Source organism: Saccoglossus kowalevskii, chromosome 14 (assembly GCF_978046115.1).
Source record: "Saccoglossus kowalevskii chromosome 14, keSacKowa6.1, whole genome shotgun sequence".
Lineage (NCBI taxonomy): Eukaryota > Metazoa > Hemichordata > Enteropneusta > Harrimaniidae > Saccoglossus > Saccoglossus kowalevskii.
Genome location: NC_140654.1, coordinates 19,147,747 through 19,165,742, shown reverse-complemented (window position 1 = coordinate 19,165,742; position 17,996 = coordinate 19,147,747). Strand labels below are relative to the sequence as shown.

Genomic DNA, 17,996 nt, shown 5'->3' with positions numbered 1-17,996 from the left:
CAGTGAATGAAAAATTACCTATGCAAGCACTCAAATCTTAGTTTGCACAAAGACTAAGTCGAAAAAAAATTGTTTACCAACTTACTGTCCCAATATTTTCAAGATCTGTTATATTAAAACTCAAACAGACAAAAACAAAGAGTACCCAAAATAGGATTAATAACAAATATAACATTTTATACTTTATAATTTATACGTAAAAATACATGTACAGCAAAAATATTCTTGGAAAATATTTCAGAATTATTACAGAAATGTTTTTATTCAATACAGCCATTGATACTGTAAAATACTCTATTTTCGCTTGGAGTTTATTTTCGCTGAAGTAGTGATTAAGTGAAAAAAAATCCAATGAATATACCTTTTTTTTCTTGTATACACACATTCAACTCATTAAAAAAATCAGTGAAGATACACTCCATGCAAAATGCTCAAAAAGTTCTCTCAGCACAAGTTAATTCCGGCTAAAATGAAGTATTTTACAGTATATGACAAATGCAGAAAAAATTATAATGCTGAAAATACACAAGTGACCTGGCAGTTGAGATAGCTCCACTGTTTCAGCAAAGTAGTCTTGCAATAGTAGGTGTATGACTCTGGTAGTTACATGAACATTATTGTGAAAAAATAACCATTCTAAAGTGTTTCCACTCCTGTGTTTTGAGTTTATCATTGATTGGGATATGTTTAATAGTTCATAAGTTCTGGATTTGTGTCATGAAATGATCTAATCTAATCAGTGTTGTCCACAAATAAAATTTCAAGAGGGGTGCTAATTTGCATATAATTAGCATATCTAATTTGGTCCATCCAAGTTTCAAATCAATCAAACGAGAAGTTATCAGGAAGAAGTAAAATGGAATTTTTGACCAAAAATATTCACTAAAAGTACAGAATTGAAGATATTGTTACAAAATATTCAAATCTAATAGTGGTTCACCTAAGGTATATTAAAGCAATTGGAGCAGTGGTTTTCAAGAAGATGAAAATAAAATTGTTGATCTTTATTAAAAATAGAGAATTGAAGATATAGTCACAAAATGATCAAATCTCAAGGAACATATGTTCAAAGTATAAAAGCAATAGATTTAACAATTTTTTAAAAAAAAGAAGGTGCAGACCGATGTAGCTTCGCTGTCATCGGGGAAAAAAGCAATGTACTCAAAATTTGTTGGGAAAATTGAGGCAGTGAATTGATCAATAGGGAAACTCCTTCATATATTTTTTTTTAGCAAGGATCTTTGAAAATGGGAACAAGCGAAGCATTCTTGGATAGTTTGTAATGAGTAGGCAGTGGTATAACATCTCCAGGAAATTCTTATTTGGTAAGAAATAAAATTAAATAAAATCCATCTACATAAATTTTTACATCTGGCAACAATGAGCAGCTCCTTGGGGTCAGGTTTTGAAAGACCACTTGGCAACAATGATAAAGCATGATTTTGAAAAAGTTACTTCACTTCTCATCATCACTACTACTACTACTCAGTCATAAACAGACTTTTGTACCAAACATGACTAAACCAATAATTCCTTTTATCCAAACGTATGACACTGGTTTTCACATGTGCATGTGAAGACATCACTGAATGTGATTGGCTACGGAGAAACAACCCAAAGCAAACGCTTTTATAAACTTAAAGGTTCTTTGTAACACAGAAGCAACAGATACATTAAAGACTTAGTAACCTAGCAACTAGAGAAACTGGGACTTCAGTCTCTCTGTTGAAATAATTCATACATTTTTTTTCCCAGGGATTTTTATTTTTACAACGTGATGAGCATATGGCAGTGATAAAATTATTATTACAAAACTAAAAGTTTCCATTGCATTTAAACATAACTGTTTTACAGCTTTGATTCCGTGACAGAAAATAATTACATCTTTGTTTCATTCAATTGTAAGGGACAACTTCAAAAGATCGATGTCGGATAAAAAAACTTATTTGCTTTAGTTTGGGGGTGGAGGGTTTTGACCTCAAGTTTCCATCCTACAAAAACGATTTTATTTTTTAATGAAGTCAAAAAAATCATGGAGTATTTGTAGTTCATTTTTTTTCTATCCAATCATGGACAAAAATAACAGAAAATGAAAAAACAAACATCCAAGACGAGAAAATGGTTTGGTCCGAGTGTAAATATGTGCGTCAAATGAGGTAAATTTCAGGGCATGGACCTAGAACCAACTGCTATACCATACTACTGTTCGATTATCAATTTGTATTTAATGGTGAATCTGAATGTAGTCTGACGACATGATCAATATTGATCAATTAAGTTTCAGTTGGGGGGGGGGGGGGCACTAAAGGAATTAAGTTTTTAATCCTACATTGAACTTTTGATGATGTCCGTAAATATAGCCATTAAGTACTGTAAGTTAAACATAGAAACAATCTATTTGAATCTACTTGTAAAATATTTGTTCAAATTGAACGTCGTTTATATTTACAAGATACAAACTATAAATATATCTACTTGCTTCAGATTCTACAGATCGCTTCTTTCAATAAGAAATTTGATTTTTTTTTAATGACAGTGATAAATTGTACAAATTACTGTAGGAATATACGTTTTTATTTACACACATACATACAGAATTGTAAGAACTCCACACATGGTGTGGTGAAGTAAATTATTACACTCGTGTATGGATGGTATGAGGGAATACCCTGCAAGAGATACAGTGAAAGCATTAATTATTCACTGGGTTTTAAATTAACAGTGCGGTGGTCGTCACATGTCGTAAATAAACAATGCATTTTACACGCGCTGTATACATCGCTATGAGTCCCATATCGAACAGGATGCGGCATGATGACTGCCGCCCTTTCAATGAATTGAAATAAACATGTGAACTTACAAAAGCATATTTGATGATTTACTGAAAGCAGAAAGCTGTGGCCGTAATAAATAAATTTACAATTTCACAAATCAAAAATGAATTTTTTTGATAGAAATTGAACAATCTAGAAATGGTATTACTGGTAATATTAAGCGACAATATCTGTGATTTGTAACATTTTTCATTTAAATATAACAGCATAAAGATGGCAAAATTCTACCGAAATATTGTTTTCAACAAATGCATGGGTCAGGTGACCCTAAAAAAGGTCAATATCCCATAAAATATGATGTTAAAAATAATGGTTTGAACAGTCGGTATTTTGTTGAAATCAGTCATGCAGTGCTGGACGTCATAGTGAAATTATGATGTACATTATTATGGAAAATGACACATAGGATTATTTGTGAGAGACCATCAAATAAAGACTCAAGATAGCAACATATTTGATCACTTCTCCTGGGCTCTTGGTAAGTTTGTAACGCTTTACGAGATTAGATTTCAATATGGCGCCCTCTTGAAACCTGGGCAGCCTTACTGCCTTCTTTTTTCACTTGCACATTATTTACCAAACGTATAATGTCGAGTGTATAGAGTGTATTTGCTATACTTTCAGTGTCCACTTTGGCAATGGCTGTTACAAATTGACACTGATGATACAGGAAACGTTTTATAAAAATTAAATTAAAAATCTGAGAAAAATTCAAAGCTATTGTCACTTTACTGAGACATTAGTTAATATCGGCAAGTTCAAAATTATCCAATCAGCAAACATCTCATTTTAAATATATGAGCAGTCACAGTTGCTAGGTCTTGTGAAGGTAAGCACATACATTATGAGCGTATTGAGCCAATAGACCATTTTCCGTTCACTGCGAAATTCCACGTTACGTGTGAAATCAAACGTAAAAACAGAACAAAGGTCGTAGCGTTGTAGTGGCGACAAACATCGCATGGGATTTGACAAACACAAAAGTATTTCGTGGGATATTTTCACGCTCAATAATGTGCTGTACACATTTGATGATGGTCAATTTCAATGAACGGAAAATCACTAATTCATGACTGAATATTTGAATTTGAATACAAGCTAATGATTGGTATTTACAAATTGTTATAAATATGTTCATAAAAATAGCCACAGCTTTGTGTCTTCACTGTATATTTCATACTGTGGAATACTTTATTTTCGCTGGAATTAATTTTCGCTGAAAAGGTGTTTTGGGCGTTTTGCATGGAATTTTATTTCACTGATTTTTGATGAGTTTAATGTGAAATATAGGGAAAAGTGTATATATTCGCTGGATTTTATTTTCACGGAATCATCCCTCCAGCGAAAATAAATTCCAAGCGAAAACAGTATACTGTATGAATAAAATAAACTATACTGACTACTATGGATATCTGTGTGTGTGTGTGGGGGGGGGGGGGGTGAGTGTAAGTTTAAACAAGGCAAGGACAAATGAGTGTGGGCAGTTTGAGAGCAAAATGGCAGTTTGGAATGGACAGTTCAAAATTAATAAAATTCAACAGGTTTGGCAGATTGGGTCGGTGATTCCTGTCCTGTGTAATGAACACATGGTCATCTAAATTTACAATATTAAAGCGCGGTGGTCGTTGCGCAGCGCGTGTTCGAATTTCATGTAAATAAACAATATATTTTACACACGTTGTATACGCTGCTATGAGTCCCATATAGAACAGGACGCGGCACGACGACTGCCGCTCTTTAATCTTTTCACCACCAGACTACCTTGCCCAAATGTTTCTCCACTTTTACTTGTATTTTTCAATATTTCTGGAAATGAACCCTGATTTTGGAGCCAACACACTAAATTTTCAATGTTCAGTTTTTACTCAAAAAATTTGGTTATTTTTGTCCCAATCTTCTGAAAGAATATGCAGACTTTATACAGGACTATTTTGTGAATTTGTGATGAAAAGGGAGAACTGGTGGTGAAAAGATTAGAAATCTTACACTAGTTCCCAGTCCTAATAGTAGTAGAAATCTCTACAATATGACACAGAGTTTGCTCCCTTGCTGACTGGTTCCCAGTTTGGGATTGTGTACTCTTGTGGTGGTTGTCACATGTTTGGATGGCGCTGTGGGTAGTGCCTTTGGTGAAGTCACATGTGGTCTTGGAGGAGGGTTCTCTAGTTTCCATGGTGATAACTTGTTGGAATCAGAATCACTGGCATCTGTACTGGTGCTAGTGGCTGTCTCATCACTATCGCTGTAGCAGAAATGACAAAAATATCTTGTAAACATGATGAAAGTATCAAGTGACTATATTAACCAAATTTTAAATTTACTGTATTAACCAAACAGGACCTTAAAATAGTGAGTAATAGGCCAAAAAAAAAAATATTTGTTTCTGGGCCAAAGATTCTATATGCGGTGATGTATTTTTTTTCTCTTCTTTTATTATACACTGTATAAATTTTTATATGAAAGTCGATCTGCACATGTATGAACAAGATATTCCACCAACGACGGCAGGCATATCCCCCATTTTTTTCCTCGTTTCAGAGTACGGCTGTCAGAACTCATAAACTACTGTAAAACATGTCTTTTTCGCCAATTTAGCAAGAGAACTGATTTGCTAATTCAAGAAGTCGCTAATGACTTTATTATCAATTCAAAATGGCCGCCAAACAAAGAAATCAACAATGACAAGAGAGATTCGCTAAATCAACATTTCGCTATTACGTCATTTTACCACAATTCGCTAAAAGTGCAAGGCGCTTTTTCAACATGTTTTACAGTATACTGGTAACTGAATTAAAATAATCAAGACCTTACAGAGGGGGGGGGGGGGTACAAGAGCGTTTTACATTTCCACAAGAGATAAAATGAAAGTTCCATTTACAGTAAAAAAAATAGGTTTTTACACTTTACATATAAAGAAACTTTCAAATTACATTTTATAATACACTTGCTAATTTGTGTTTAAAAATCAAATAAATAACTGATTAAATTTAACACCTTGTCATATTTATGAATTTAATTACATTATTACGAAAATAAAAACAATTGATTACAGCTTATGAAAATACCCCTTAACTTACCCAGTAATATCTTGGACAGTGTCTGACTCACATTTAATAACTTGATTATTTTTTACAACACACTGACTGTTATTATGCACGTATTGATGCGAGTAAGGACCACTAAACAATATATTATCTTCTATAGTTCCACATGAGTAGCTTAACAAGGTTATACCATGGTCATTACCAGAATATACACGATTCTTTGTTACCTACAAATAAAACAAAATTTGGTTATTATCACTGATGCAGCTGTTTTCCCAATTTTAATACTTACTGAATTGGTAAATCTGGTAAACTCAATGATACGTTTCTAATGATTCTAATTATCTTGCCTATAATATGCACATGCTCTGTAAATTATCAGAAAAAATGTTGGTCACTCTACTGATATTTTATTGTTTAGCAAAATGTGTGGTTCAATCATGGGTCAATCTAAATTCTGTCCACAATATAATTTATAGCTTATAAAAAGAAAGTTTAGCCACTGTGCAAATAATATGAGGGTAGAGAAAGAAAAATGGCCAGATTAGGGGGTAGACAATTATCTGGCCATCCATCAACAAATTATGTGTTATTTTTGTACCAACAAGGATATTATTTGCAGGGATTATTGTGTAAAAGATGAAAACAATAAATATTTTGTTTTTCCAATATTGCATGTAACCTGGTAACCTGTCTAAACCAAACAAGTGAACGAGACACCTGTCTAAACTGGACCAAACATGAAAACTAGAAACCTGTCTAAACCGAACAAGTAAACTGGACCAAACATGAAAATTGGAAACCAGTCTAAAAAGGACAAATAAACTGGACCAAACATGAAAATGGAAACCTGTCTAAACCAAATAAGTAAACTGGACCAAACATGAAAACTGGAACATGTCTGAACTGAACAAGTAAACTGGACCAAACATGATCAAAGAAAGCTTAGAAAGAACTCCCATGTGCTGAGAGTATTGGAGACGCATTAAATATAATTCAAAATTACTTAGCTGAAAACTAATTATGCAAATTAGAAAATTAATATGAACAGATTTGAGTGTAAAACTAATGAGGTCTGCGCAATGTAACAGAAAATCTATGTTTCCAAGTTTAATTGAAATGTGATTAGAACCAAAAAATTATGAATTATTATGCTTATTAGGGAATTAATATGAACAGATTTTTACCCCAAACTAATTAGGTTTGTACATTGTCCTAGAGCATCTTTGTACTAAGTTTCATTGAAATGGAATAATTAGTACTTTAGATATTAGAGTGAAAGCTTAAAATTGGTTAATTATGCAAATTAGGTGATTAATATGCACAAATATTTACCGGAAACTAATTGGGTCTGCATAATTCTAGATTCATTGAAATGTGATGATTAGTACTATGTACCAAGTTTCATTGAAATGCGATGATTAGTACTTGAGATAGCTGTGGAAAAGCTGAAAATTAATTAATTATGCAAATTAGGTGATGAATATGCACAAATATTTATCGGAAACAATCAATCTCTGCATAGTCCTTGAGTATGTAAGTACCAAGTTTCATTGAAATGTAATGCTCACTACATATATCAAACGCTGAAAATTAATTAATTATGCAAATTAGGTAATTAATATGTACTGATATTACCATAAAAACTATCAGGTCTGTGCAGTGTCATATGACATCTATGTACCAAGTTTCATTGAAATGTGATGATTAGTACTTATATCAAATGCTGAAAATTAACTAATTATGCAAATTAGGTAATTAATATGTACTGATATTACCATAAAAACTATCAGGTCTGTGCAGTGTCATATGATATCTATGAACCAAGTTTCATTGAAATGTGATGATTAGTACTTGAGATATCAGTGGAAAACCCGAAAATTGACTAATCATTATGCAAATTAGGTAATTAGTATCCACGGATTATTACCAACAACTAATCAAATCTGCACATATGTCCAGAGCATCTATGTACCAAGTTTCATCAAAATCCAATGAGTGGTTCTTTAGATATCAGTGGAACAGTCATAGAACAGCTAAAAATTAGCTAATTATCATGCAAATTAGGTAATTAACGAGCATGGATTTTTACCAAAACCTAATCAAATCTGCGCATTGGCCCAGAGCATCTATGCACCAAGTTTCATCAAAAACCGATGTATGGTTCTTGAGATAGCAGTGGAACAGTCGGACACACATACACACACACTAACTGCAAAGACTCCCATTATGTGCTTCGCACATGGGAGTCAAAAACTGGAAACCTGTCTAAACCGAACAAGCAAACTGGACCAAACATGAAAACTGGAAACCTGTCTAAACCGAACAAGCAAACTGGACCAAACATGAAAACTGCAAACCTGTCTAAACCAAACAAACTGAACCAAACATGAAAACTGAAAACCTGTCTAAACGGAACAAGCCAACTGGACCAAACATGAAAACTGGATACCTGTCTAAACCGAACAAGCAAACTGGACCAAACATGAAAAAGCCCCTATTACAGCACTAGAAGCATGTTCTTATTTGCTGCAGTTTTTGAGATATTACAATACATATTAGTGGTCACATGACCAAATATGGACATGTTAGTCATATATCTCTTGTCGGATAATTAGTAAGCACAAAATTTCACCCTAAGCTACATAAACAGGTATATGGCTTATTTTAGAGCACCTACTGCAAAATCTGTACTAGAAACCACTGTTTCTATTAAAATGGGACAATGCAACAGAGAGGAGATATGGCTTTTATTAGTGCATCTACACATATGAGAAATGGTGAAATTTGGGTCTCAACTGTTCAAAAAGAAGGGGTGTGACTTCTATTAGGAATGTGGCTTCTAATACTTTACAGTATGTACCAAGTTTCATTGGAAAATGATGAGTGATCGAGATATGAATAAGAAAGGCTTCAAAAAATGGCTACTTAAAAATTTGCTAATTAATATACAAGGTACGGAATGAACACGTAATTTAATAATTTAATAAGTACTAAGTTTGATTGAAATCTAATAATTTTGACACACAGATAAGCACAGCACACTCACTCAATTTGAAACAAGAGACACATTTTTATTTCCCTGTGATATTTGCCGCAGCTGCATGTCCATATGGTTTTAACATAGATACAACTGTACCTACTAGATTTTTTCTTTGATGATCAATATACCCCCGGTAGATCAATGGAAACATAATAGTAGACTTTACAGTTGCCATGGTTACCAATATGAAGATACTTAAGTGTGTTTTTTCATTAGATATAAAGATATGACAAGTAATTGATTATTATTTGTCATATCTATCCAACAGTTAATGACAATACCATTTATTGATAGAATATTTGTGCAAAATATTTATTTATCTATTTTCCCTGAGACAATTGTTCACAATAATAAAAACCTCAGTCAGGGCCAAATTCCATATATGCAATGTATTATGGGATTGGAAAAATATAATCGCCCTGGAAACTCACTGAATAACATGTTTTCACAATATTAGAATTCATGTGAATAATTTTTCATCTTATGTCACTGAACAAAATTTTGAGATTAAACAAAATTGTCTCACTATAGAAACTCAGGTAAAAATGATAGTTTTGAGCATTTTTCATGGTATTTGGGCGAGTGTATCTTCAAAAATTGTTTTTTTCATTTCAGTATCCTGATGGCTTGAATAATAATGAAAGTATGATTGACATATCTTGAATTTGGATTGAACTTCCTGAGTGGTACTTATACTTTAGTGATGTGTAGAGGTGAAACAATTCCATTCCATGAACTATTCCACAACCATAAACACTCTCAGCGCTATTACACAACCATAAACACTCTCAGAGCTATTCCACAACCATAAACACTCTCAGAGCTATTCTACAACCATAAACACTCTCAGAGCTATTCTACAACCATAATCACTCTCAGAGCTATTCCACAACCATAAACACTGTCAGAGCTATTCTATAACCATAAACACTCTCAGAGCTATTCTACAACCATAAACACTCTCAGAGCTATTCCACAACCATAAAACACTCTCAGAGCTATTCTACAACCATAATCACTCTCAGAGCTATTCCACAACCATAAACACTGTCAGAGCTATTCCACAACCATAAACACTCTCAGAGCTATTCCACAACCATAAACACCCTCATAGCTATTCTACAACCATAAACACTCTCAGAGCTATTACACAACCATAATCACTCTCAGCGCTATTACACAACCATAAACATACTCAGAGCTATTCTACAACCATAAACACTCTCAGAGCTACTACTCAACCATAAACACTCTCAGAGCTATTCTACAACCATAAACATTCTCAGAGCTATTCCACAACCGTAAACACTCTCAGAGCAATTCCGAAACCATGAACACTCTCAGAGCTATTCCACAACCATAAACACTCTCAGAGCTATTCCACAACCATAAACACTCTCAGAGCTATTCCACAACCATAAACACTCTCAGAGCTATTCCACAAACATAAACACTCTCAGAGCTATTCCACAACCATAAACACTCTCAGAGCTATTCTACAACCATAAACACTCTCAGAGCTATTCTATAACCATAAACACTCTCAGAGCTATTCCATAACCATAAACACTCTCAGAGCTATTCCACAACCATAAACACTCTCAGAGCTATTCTACAACCATAAACACTCTCAGAGCTATTCTACAACCATAATCACTCTCAGAGCTATTCCACAACCATAAACACTGTCAGAGCTATTCTATAACCATAAACACTCTCAGAGCTATTCTACAACCATAAACACTCTCAGAGCTATTCCACAACCATAAAACACTCTCAGAGCTATTCTACAACCATAATCACTCTCAGAGCTATTCCACAACCATAAACACTGTCAGAGCTATTCCACAACCATAAACACTCTCAGAGCTATTCCACAACCATAAACACCCTCATAGCTATTCTACAACCATAAACACTCTCAGAGCTATTACACAACCATAATCACTCTCAGCGCTATTACACAACCATAAACATACTCAGAGCTATTCTACAACCATAAACACTCTCAGAGCTACTACTCAACCATAAACACTCTCAGAGCTATTACACAACCATAAACACTCTCAGAGCTATTCTACAACCATAAACATTCTCAGAGCTATTCTACAACCATAAACACTCTCAGAGCTACTACACGACCATAAACACTCTCAGAGCTATTCCACAACCATAAACACTCTCAGAGCTATTCCACAACCATAAACACTCTCAGAGCTACTACACAACCATAAACACTCTCAGAGCTATTCCACAACCATAAACACTCTCAGAGCTATTCCACAACCATAAACACTCTCAGAGCTATTCCACAACCATAAACACTCTCAGAGCTATTCCACAACCATAAACACTCTCAGAGCTATTCTACAACCATAAACACTCTCAGAGCTATTCCACAACCATAAACACTCTCAGAGCAATTCCGAAACCATGAACACTCTCAGAGCTATTCCACAACCATAAACATTCTCAGAGCTATTCTACAACCATAATCACTCTCAGCGCTATTACACAACCATAAACACTCTCAGAGCTATTTCACAAACATAAACACTCTCAGAGCTATTCCACAACCATAAACACTCTCAGAGCTATTCTATAACCATAAACACTCTCAGAGCTATTTCACAAACATAAACACTCTCAGAGCTATTACACAACCATAAACACTCTCAGAGCTATTCTACAACCATAAACACTCTGAGCTATTCCACAACCATAATCACTCTCAGAGCTATTCCACAACCATAAACACTCTCAGAGCTATTCCACAACCATAAACACTCTCAGAGCTATTCCACAACCATAAACACTCTCAGAGCTATTCCACAACCATAAACACTCTCAGAGCTATTCCACAACCATAAACACTCTCAGAGCTATTCCACAACCATAAACACTCTCAGAGCTATTCTACAACCATAAACACTCTCAGAGCTATTCCACAACCATAAACACTCTCAGAGCTATTCCACAACCATAAACACTCTCAGAGCTATTCCACAACCATAAACACTCTCAGAGCAATTCCGAAACCATGAACACTCTCAGAGCTATTCCACAACCATAAACACTCTCAGAGCTATTACACAACCATAAACACTCTCAGAGCTATTCCACAAACATAAACACTCTCAGAGCTATTCCACAACCATAAACACTCTCAGAGCTATTCTACAACCATAAACACTCTCAGAGCTATTACACAACCATAAACACTCTCAGAGCTATTCTACAACCATAAACACTCTCAGAGCTATTACACAACCATATACACTCTCAGAGCTATTCCACAACCATAAACACTCTCAGAGCTATTACTCAACCATAAACACTCTCAGCGCTATTACACAACCATAAACACTCTCAGAGCTATTCTACAACCATAAACATTCTCAGAGCTATTCTACAACCATAAACACTCTCAGAGCTACTACACAACCATAAACACTCTCAGAGCTATTCCACAACCATAAACACTCTCAGAGCTATTCCACAACCATAAACACTCTCAGAGCTACTACACAACCATAAACACTCTCAGAGCTATTCCACAACCATAAACACTCTCAGAGCTATTCCACAACCATAAACACTCTCAGAGCTATTCCACAACCATAAACACTCTCAGAGCTATTCCACAACCATAAACACTCTCAGAGCTATTCTACAACCATAAACACTCTCAGAACTATTCCACAACCATAACAACATAAACACTCTCAGAGCTATTCTACAACCATAAACACTCTCAGAGCTATTACACAACCATAAACACTCTCAGAGCTATTCTACAACCATAAACACTCTCAGAGCTATTCTACAACCATAAACACTCTCAGAGCTATTACACAACCATATACACTCTCAGAGCTATTCCACAACCATAAACACTCTCAGAGCTATTCCACAAGTATAATCATTCCCAGTACCATTTTAACATAATATTTAGAGATTTGCACTGTTAAATATGTGGCCCAAATTGTCCTACTGATCTTTTTCTGTAAATTAATTTTTAGCTGGGATTCACTAAAAAGTCTAATGAATCAGAAACAGAATAGAATATATGCAAAACTCACTCACACCAAACATGCGGGGAAAAAAATATTCACAGAGGTACATTGCACAATCAGAGTGTTTCCCAAAGTACAGCCCTCACAAACATTCTTATATCATCCGATCACAAAATAGTATTTCATGAAAAGTTCCAAAATAGACTTTACCTGAAAACCTTTTGTTGTGCCTCTTCCTAACTGTATACCCGCCATCTGATTACCAATGATGTCGTTTTCAACAACCCGGCCACTTCCTCTGGATACCACTCCATATTTGCTGTTGTCATAGATACCATTACCATGGAGATCAATAGAACTATTTTCTGTGATAGCTATGCCGGATCCAGCATTACAAGTGATACTGTTGTTAATAACCGTAGCTATTGGTAGTTGGTCAATGAGTACACCCGTACCGCAATTTGCATGGATGGCATTAGCTTCAACTTTCAGTACGTCACTTCCTTTGATGCAGACACCATTACCTGCAAATATACATAGGATTGACAGTATACGTTCGTAAATGGCAACCAACACATTGTTAAGAGTGAAAGAGCTTCAAGACTTACTGTTAATGTATTAATTATTCACTAGTTTTGAATTTTGTTATTTTTACAGATATGTAAAATCGGACAAATCAAATCTATGTTTAGTGTGAAATAACAATAGAACTCATTGTTTCCTTGGGCAGTTTAAATAGTGAAATTAAATGCCTGTGAAAATAAATGCTTTTACATTAACATCATTGGATACACTGTTGCCATGGAAACTACCAACTAAATAAACAAGCAGCCTGTCGGCTGAGATAGCTCCGCTATCTGCACATTTCAATTAAAAAACAGAAAATGAACAATATGTATAGTATCAAAGCAATGGGACTTGCTGTTTTCAACAAGAATTCGAAAATATCATTTTTACTAAAAATGACAAAAATATTCACCAAAATTAGAGAATTAAAGATATCATTACAAAATGAACAAATCTGAGAGAGGTCCACATGTATTCCTATATATGTAATATCAAAGCAATTGGACTTGCGGTTTTTAACAAGAAGTAAACAAGTAGCCTGTCGGCTGAGATAGCTCCGCTGTTAGCAATGCACATTACAATTAAAGAACTGAAGAATATATATATAAAAAGCAACAAGAAGTCAGAATATATCACTTTTTACCAAAAATGACAAAAATATTCATCAAAATTAGAGAATTGAAGATATCAACATGAAATGAACAAACCTAAGAGAGGTCTACCCAAGGTACATATACACCAAGTATCAAGTTGAAAAAGTAAAACATTGACACAGACGACGACGGACAATCACTCATATGATAAGCTCTGCTTGACAAAGTCGACAGCGGAGCTAAAAAGAGCAGATAAAATGAAGTGGTATCCCAAACTTGTTTCCATATAATTAATGATTTTGTGATTTTCCTGTAGCTCTACTCTGACAGCCATTTCAAACAGAAAACAGTGCATTTCATGAAGATATGAATAAATTTCAAACAATAGTCGAAAATAAGTTGACCAATCACAATGCCTTAGCAGATACATATTGCTTGTATGTAATATTTTGTGAATTCATCATCAAGCAACCAATGATTGATGGATCCCACAAAGAATCATGGGTAATGAAAGTTACCAAATGCCATCTACAGCCAATCAAAGTGACTTCTTTGGATTTAAATGGAGCACAGTCTTCCAGGGTAAATGGTCAATAAATATTTTATAAATTTATATAAAAAACAACAAAAACATTCATTTTTTATGAAATTCATTGTACATAAATTGTATACAACTTTACAATCACTTTGGTGGACAACGGTTATGTGATGTGAACACACAAAACATCAAAGAAACCACAGTTTTCAAATTTAACTTCTTATTTTCAGTTTCAGGGTGATCAGGTGACATATAACACCATTACAAAAGTATGTATTCTGATGCATGCAATAAAGTAGTCTGAAACACATCACAGATTAGAATATTTACCTGCATTGTGGTAGATACTGTTGTATTCAATAGTGGCAACTTTCACACATGGAGAAAGATCAATATCATCTTCTTCTTCAGGCACTTCTAGCTCATTACCATGATTACCAGCAGTATCCATGTTACCATGGTGACCAACATTGTCACGATAGGCAACAAATGCAATCCCGGCATCATTATTGTTACTGATCTGGTTACCATGGAGAAGTGGCTTGCTTGATGACATAATCCACACTCCATGTCCAAAATTACCTTCAAAAATTAATAAACAAATGCATCAATACATATTTAGTACATATTTTTTATGTCAATGAAAAATCATAGCAGAACTATCACTAGAGGGCATAGCTCATTCGAGTTGATTTCGCTGAACTCCCTAGACTGGTTAAAATAAGCACAATATTTGACTCTGTAAACTGGTTAGAATAATCACAATATATGACTCCCTAATCTGGTTAAAATAATCATAATATTTGACTCTTTAACTGATTAAAATAATCACGATATTTGTCTCCCTAGACTGGCTAAATGAGGCACAATATTTGACTCCCTAAACTGGTTAAAATTTTTTACAATATTTGACTCCTTAAACTGATTAAAATAAGCACAATTTTTGACTCCCTAGACTAGCTAAATTAGGTACAGTATTTGACTCCCTAGACTGGCTAAATTAAATACAATATTTGACTCCCTAACCTGGTTAAAATAATCACAATTTTTGACTCCCTAGACTGATTAAAATAATCACTGGAGTCAATTGTATTTCCTAATTGTCATGGATCATAAGCACTGTGGATAATTTGCATATGTTTTTGTTTCCAAAAAATCCATCAAAGCATCACAATGTTTGAATGGAATGAGCACTAAATTCTGGATATTGTGAAGTCTTAAATATAAGATTTTTACCATGTATAACATTATTCTCTAGCGTACCCAACGCTTCCAGTCCAATAACAACACCATCAGAAGCACCATTACATATCCAGTTGTTTTTTATTACAGGGTTACCACCATTTCTTATATCAACACCACCCCACTGATTATCACTTATCAAATTATCTAGAAACAGATGAAATAAATCCATCAGAAATTGATGTCACATGAAAAAATGTCAATAGTGTAGTGATTTTTAAATACAAATCACAGTTGAACCAAAAGTGAATATAAAAACAGAAACAAATATTAAAAGTAATTTATTTATAATTTTAAATAGAAAGACTATACTGCAAAGGTTTAATAAGTTACATGTGTGTATGGATGCATGCGGATAATACAGTACAGTCTACTAGTACCAGTATGTGGAACTTAAAATTTTAGTGAGCTTTTAAGGTAACTCAAGGTTGCTCAACTTGCTTTCAATATTATCATATCCAAATTTGGCAGGGTAATCTGCATAAACACGTCTCATATAAAGTAACTTTGGTAAATACTGCAAAGAATAAGTTGAAATTATTGATGAAAATGTAAGTTTCTATGAAAAGGTAATGTCAGCAGAAAGCCAGCTTAAACTTCAAACTGGACTATACAGGGGCTACTTCATGTTTACTAAAGTCTACCATATTCCCACAAGGCTTTCAGAATAGATAAATATTGCTAGTAAATAACACGGTATAAGAGTTAGCATGTGTTCAGACACTGAATACTGAAACCAAAAACCAGGGAGCGGACATATTTTCAACTTTAAAGCGGTATAGAAATCCTAGGTATGTGGGAGTAAGAGCATTTATTTTAAATGACGTCGGCAAGCATTGAGTAATGTGATTAATTAATTTGGACAAATAAACAAGTAAATAAAATCTTAAATAGCAATAGACATATTTATTCTGTTAGCATTGTAATAGTTTGAACCAGGGTTTTATTCAGGCAGTAAAAAATGAAATTATATTAATTAATTCTTAACAAATCATCAAAAAGCCACAGTAAAGAAATCTTTGAACACCTTTGATTTTTTTGTTCACATGCTGAATGACTTCTTATAATGCGTGAAATTGAATGTAAAAACAGGACGAACAAAGGTCATAGTTGTAGTGGTGTCAAAACTACACATGGGAATCAACAAATGCAAAACTATTTTGTGGGTATTTCCACGGTTAACAGTGTGCTATACACATTATAAGAGGGTCAATTTTGATGAAGTAAAAATATCTGAACATTAAACTACAAAAAAAAAGAAGATCCAACTTAAAAATCAAATCTTTTGAATTTTCCGGCAGACGCATCTTTCACGTATAGCGTAAGATTGCACAGTGAAATAAAAATCACCTATATATTCAGTAAGACCTTGTTATCATGAGAAATCCTACTACCCTAGTTTGATGTGAAACATTCAACACAAGATGAATTAAACAGGAATCTAGTTGTTCGAGAACTCTCGGAGCGGAGCTACATCACAGAACGTTCTATGTTGCTAAGCCTTGTACTACTACACATGCATTTCTATAGGCTCTGTGCGAGCTGGCAAGAGTCGGTGAAAATGGATAAATTTCAGAAAAAACAGCACAAACTCAAATTTATACATATTGCACATGTAGGAGTAATCTTGTTGCACTGTTGAGGCGAGTGTCCCAACAACTAGACCAAGGTTCAGTTTTTTTTATGGAGTTCTGGACAGTTTTTTTCACCAGTGCTTGCGAAGCATGAAAAATGCCTGGATGTTCGCTCCCAAGAGTATGTAGAAATAGTCAATACATATGTTGCACCATATTTGCTCTATTAATAGGTGCGTTTATGATCGAAATAAATTATATTTTAGAGATCCGGTATACCACAAATGTAATTTTTTAATTATGCAACCCATATAGATATGCTACTATTAAAGAAAGTATGGTACTGTGAAATACTTTATTTTCACTTGGAATTAATTTTCGCTATTTTCGCTGAAGAAGTGATTCAGTGAAAATAAAATCCAGTGAATATACGTTTTTTTCTACATTTTACATTAAACTCGCCAAAAATCAGTGAAACTAAATTTCATACAAAACACCCAAAATGTCTTTTCAGCGAAAATTAATTCCAGCTAAAATAAAGTATT

At 34.1% G+C, this 17,996-nt stretch overlaps 1 protein-coding gene across 1 annotated transcript in view; it reads right to left on the bottom strand.

Annotated features, from left to right (window-relative positions):
* Positions 1-4,692: 4,692 nt before the first annotated feature.
* The window catches only part of LOC100375392 (uncharacterized), a 49,268-nt gene continuing 35,964 nt past the window's right edge, over positions 4,693-17,996 (bottom strand). Inside the window, exons 7-11 of the mRNA XM_085507681.1 lie at positions 15,872-16,024; positions 14,966-15,217; positions 13,148-13,461; positions 5,912-6,105; positions 4,693-5,076 (exon numbers count right to left, since the gene is read on the bottom strand). Coding sequence (XP_085363807.1) covers positions 4,854-5,076; positions 5,912-6,105; positions 13,148-13,461; positions 14,966-15,217; positions 15,872-16,024 — 1,136 coding nt within the window. The 3' untranslated portion in view covers positions 4,693-4,853. The remainder of the gene's footprint in view (positions 5,077-5,911; positions 6,106-13,147; positions 13,462-14,965; positions 15,218-15,871; positions 16,025-17,996) is intronic.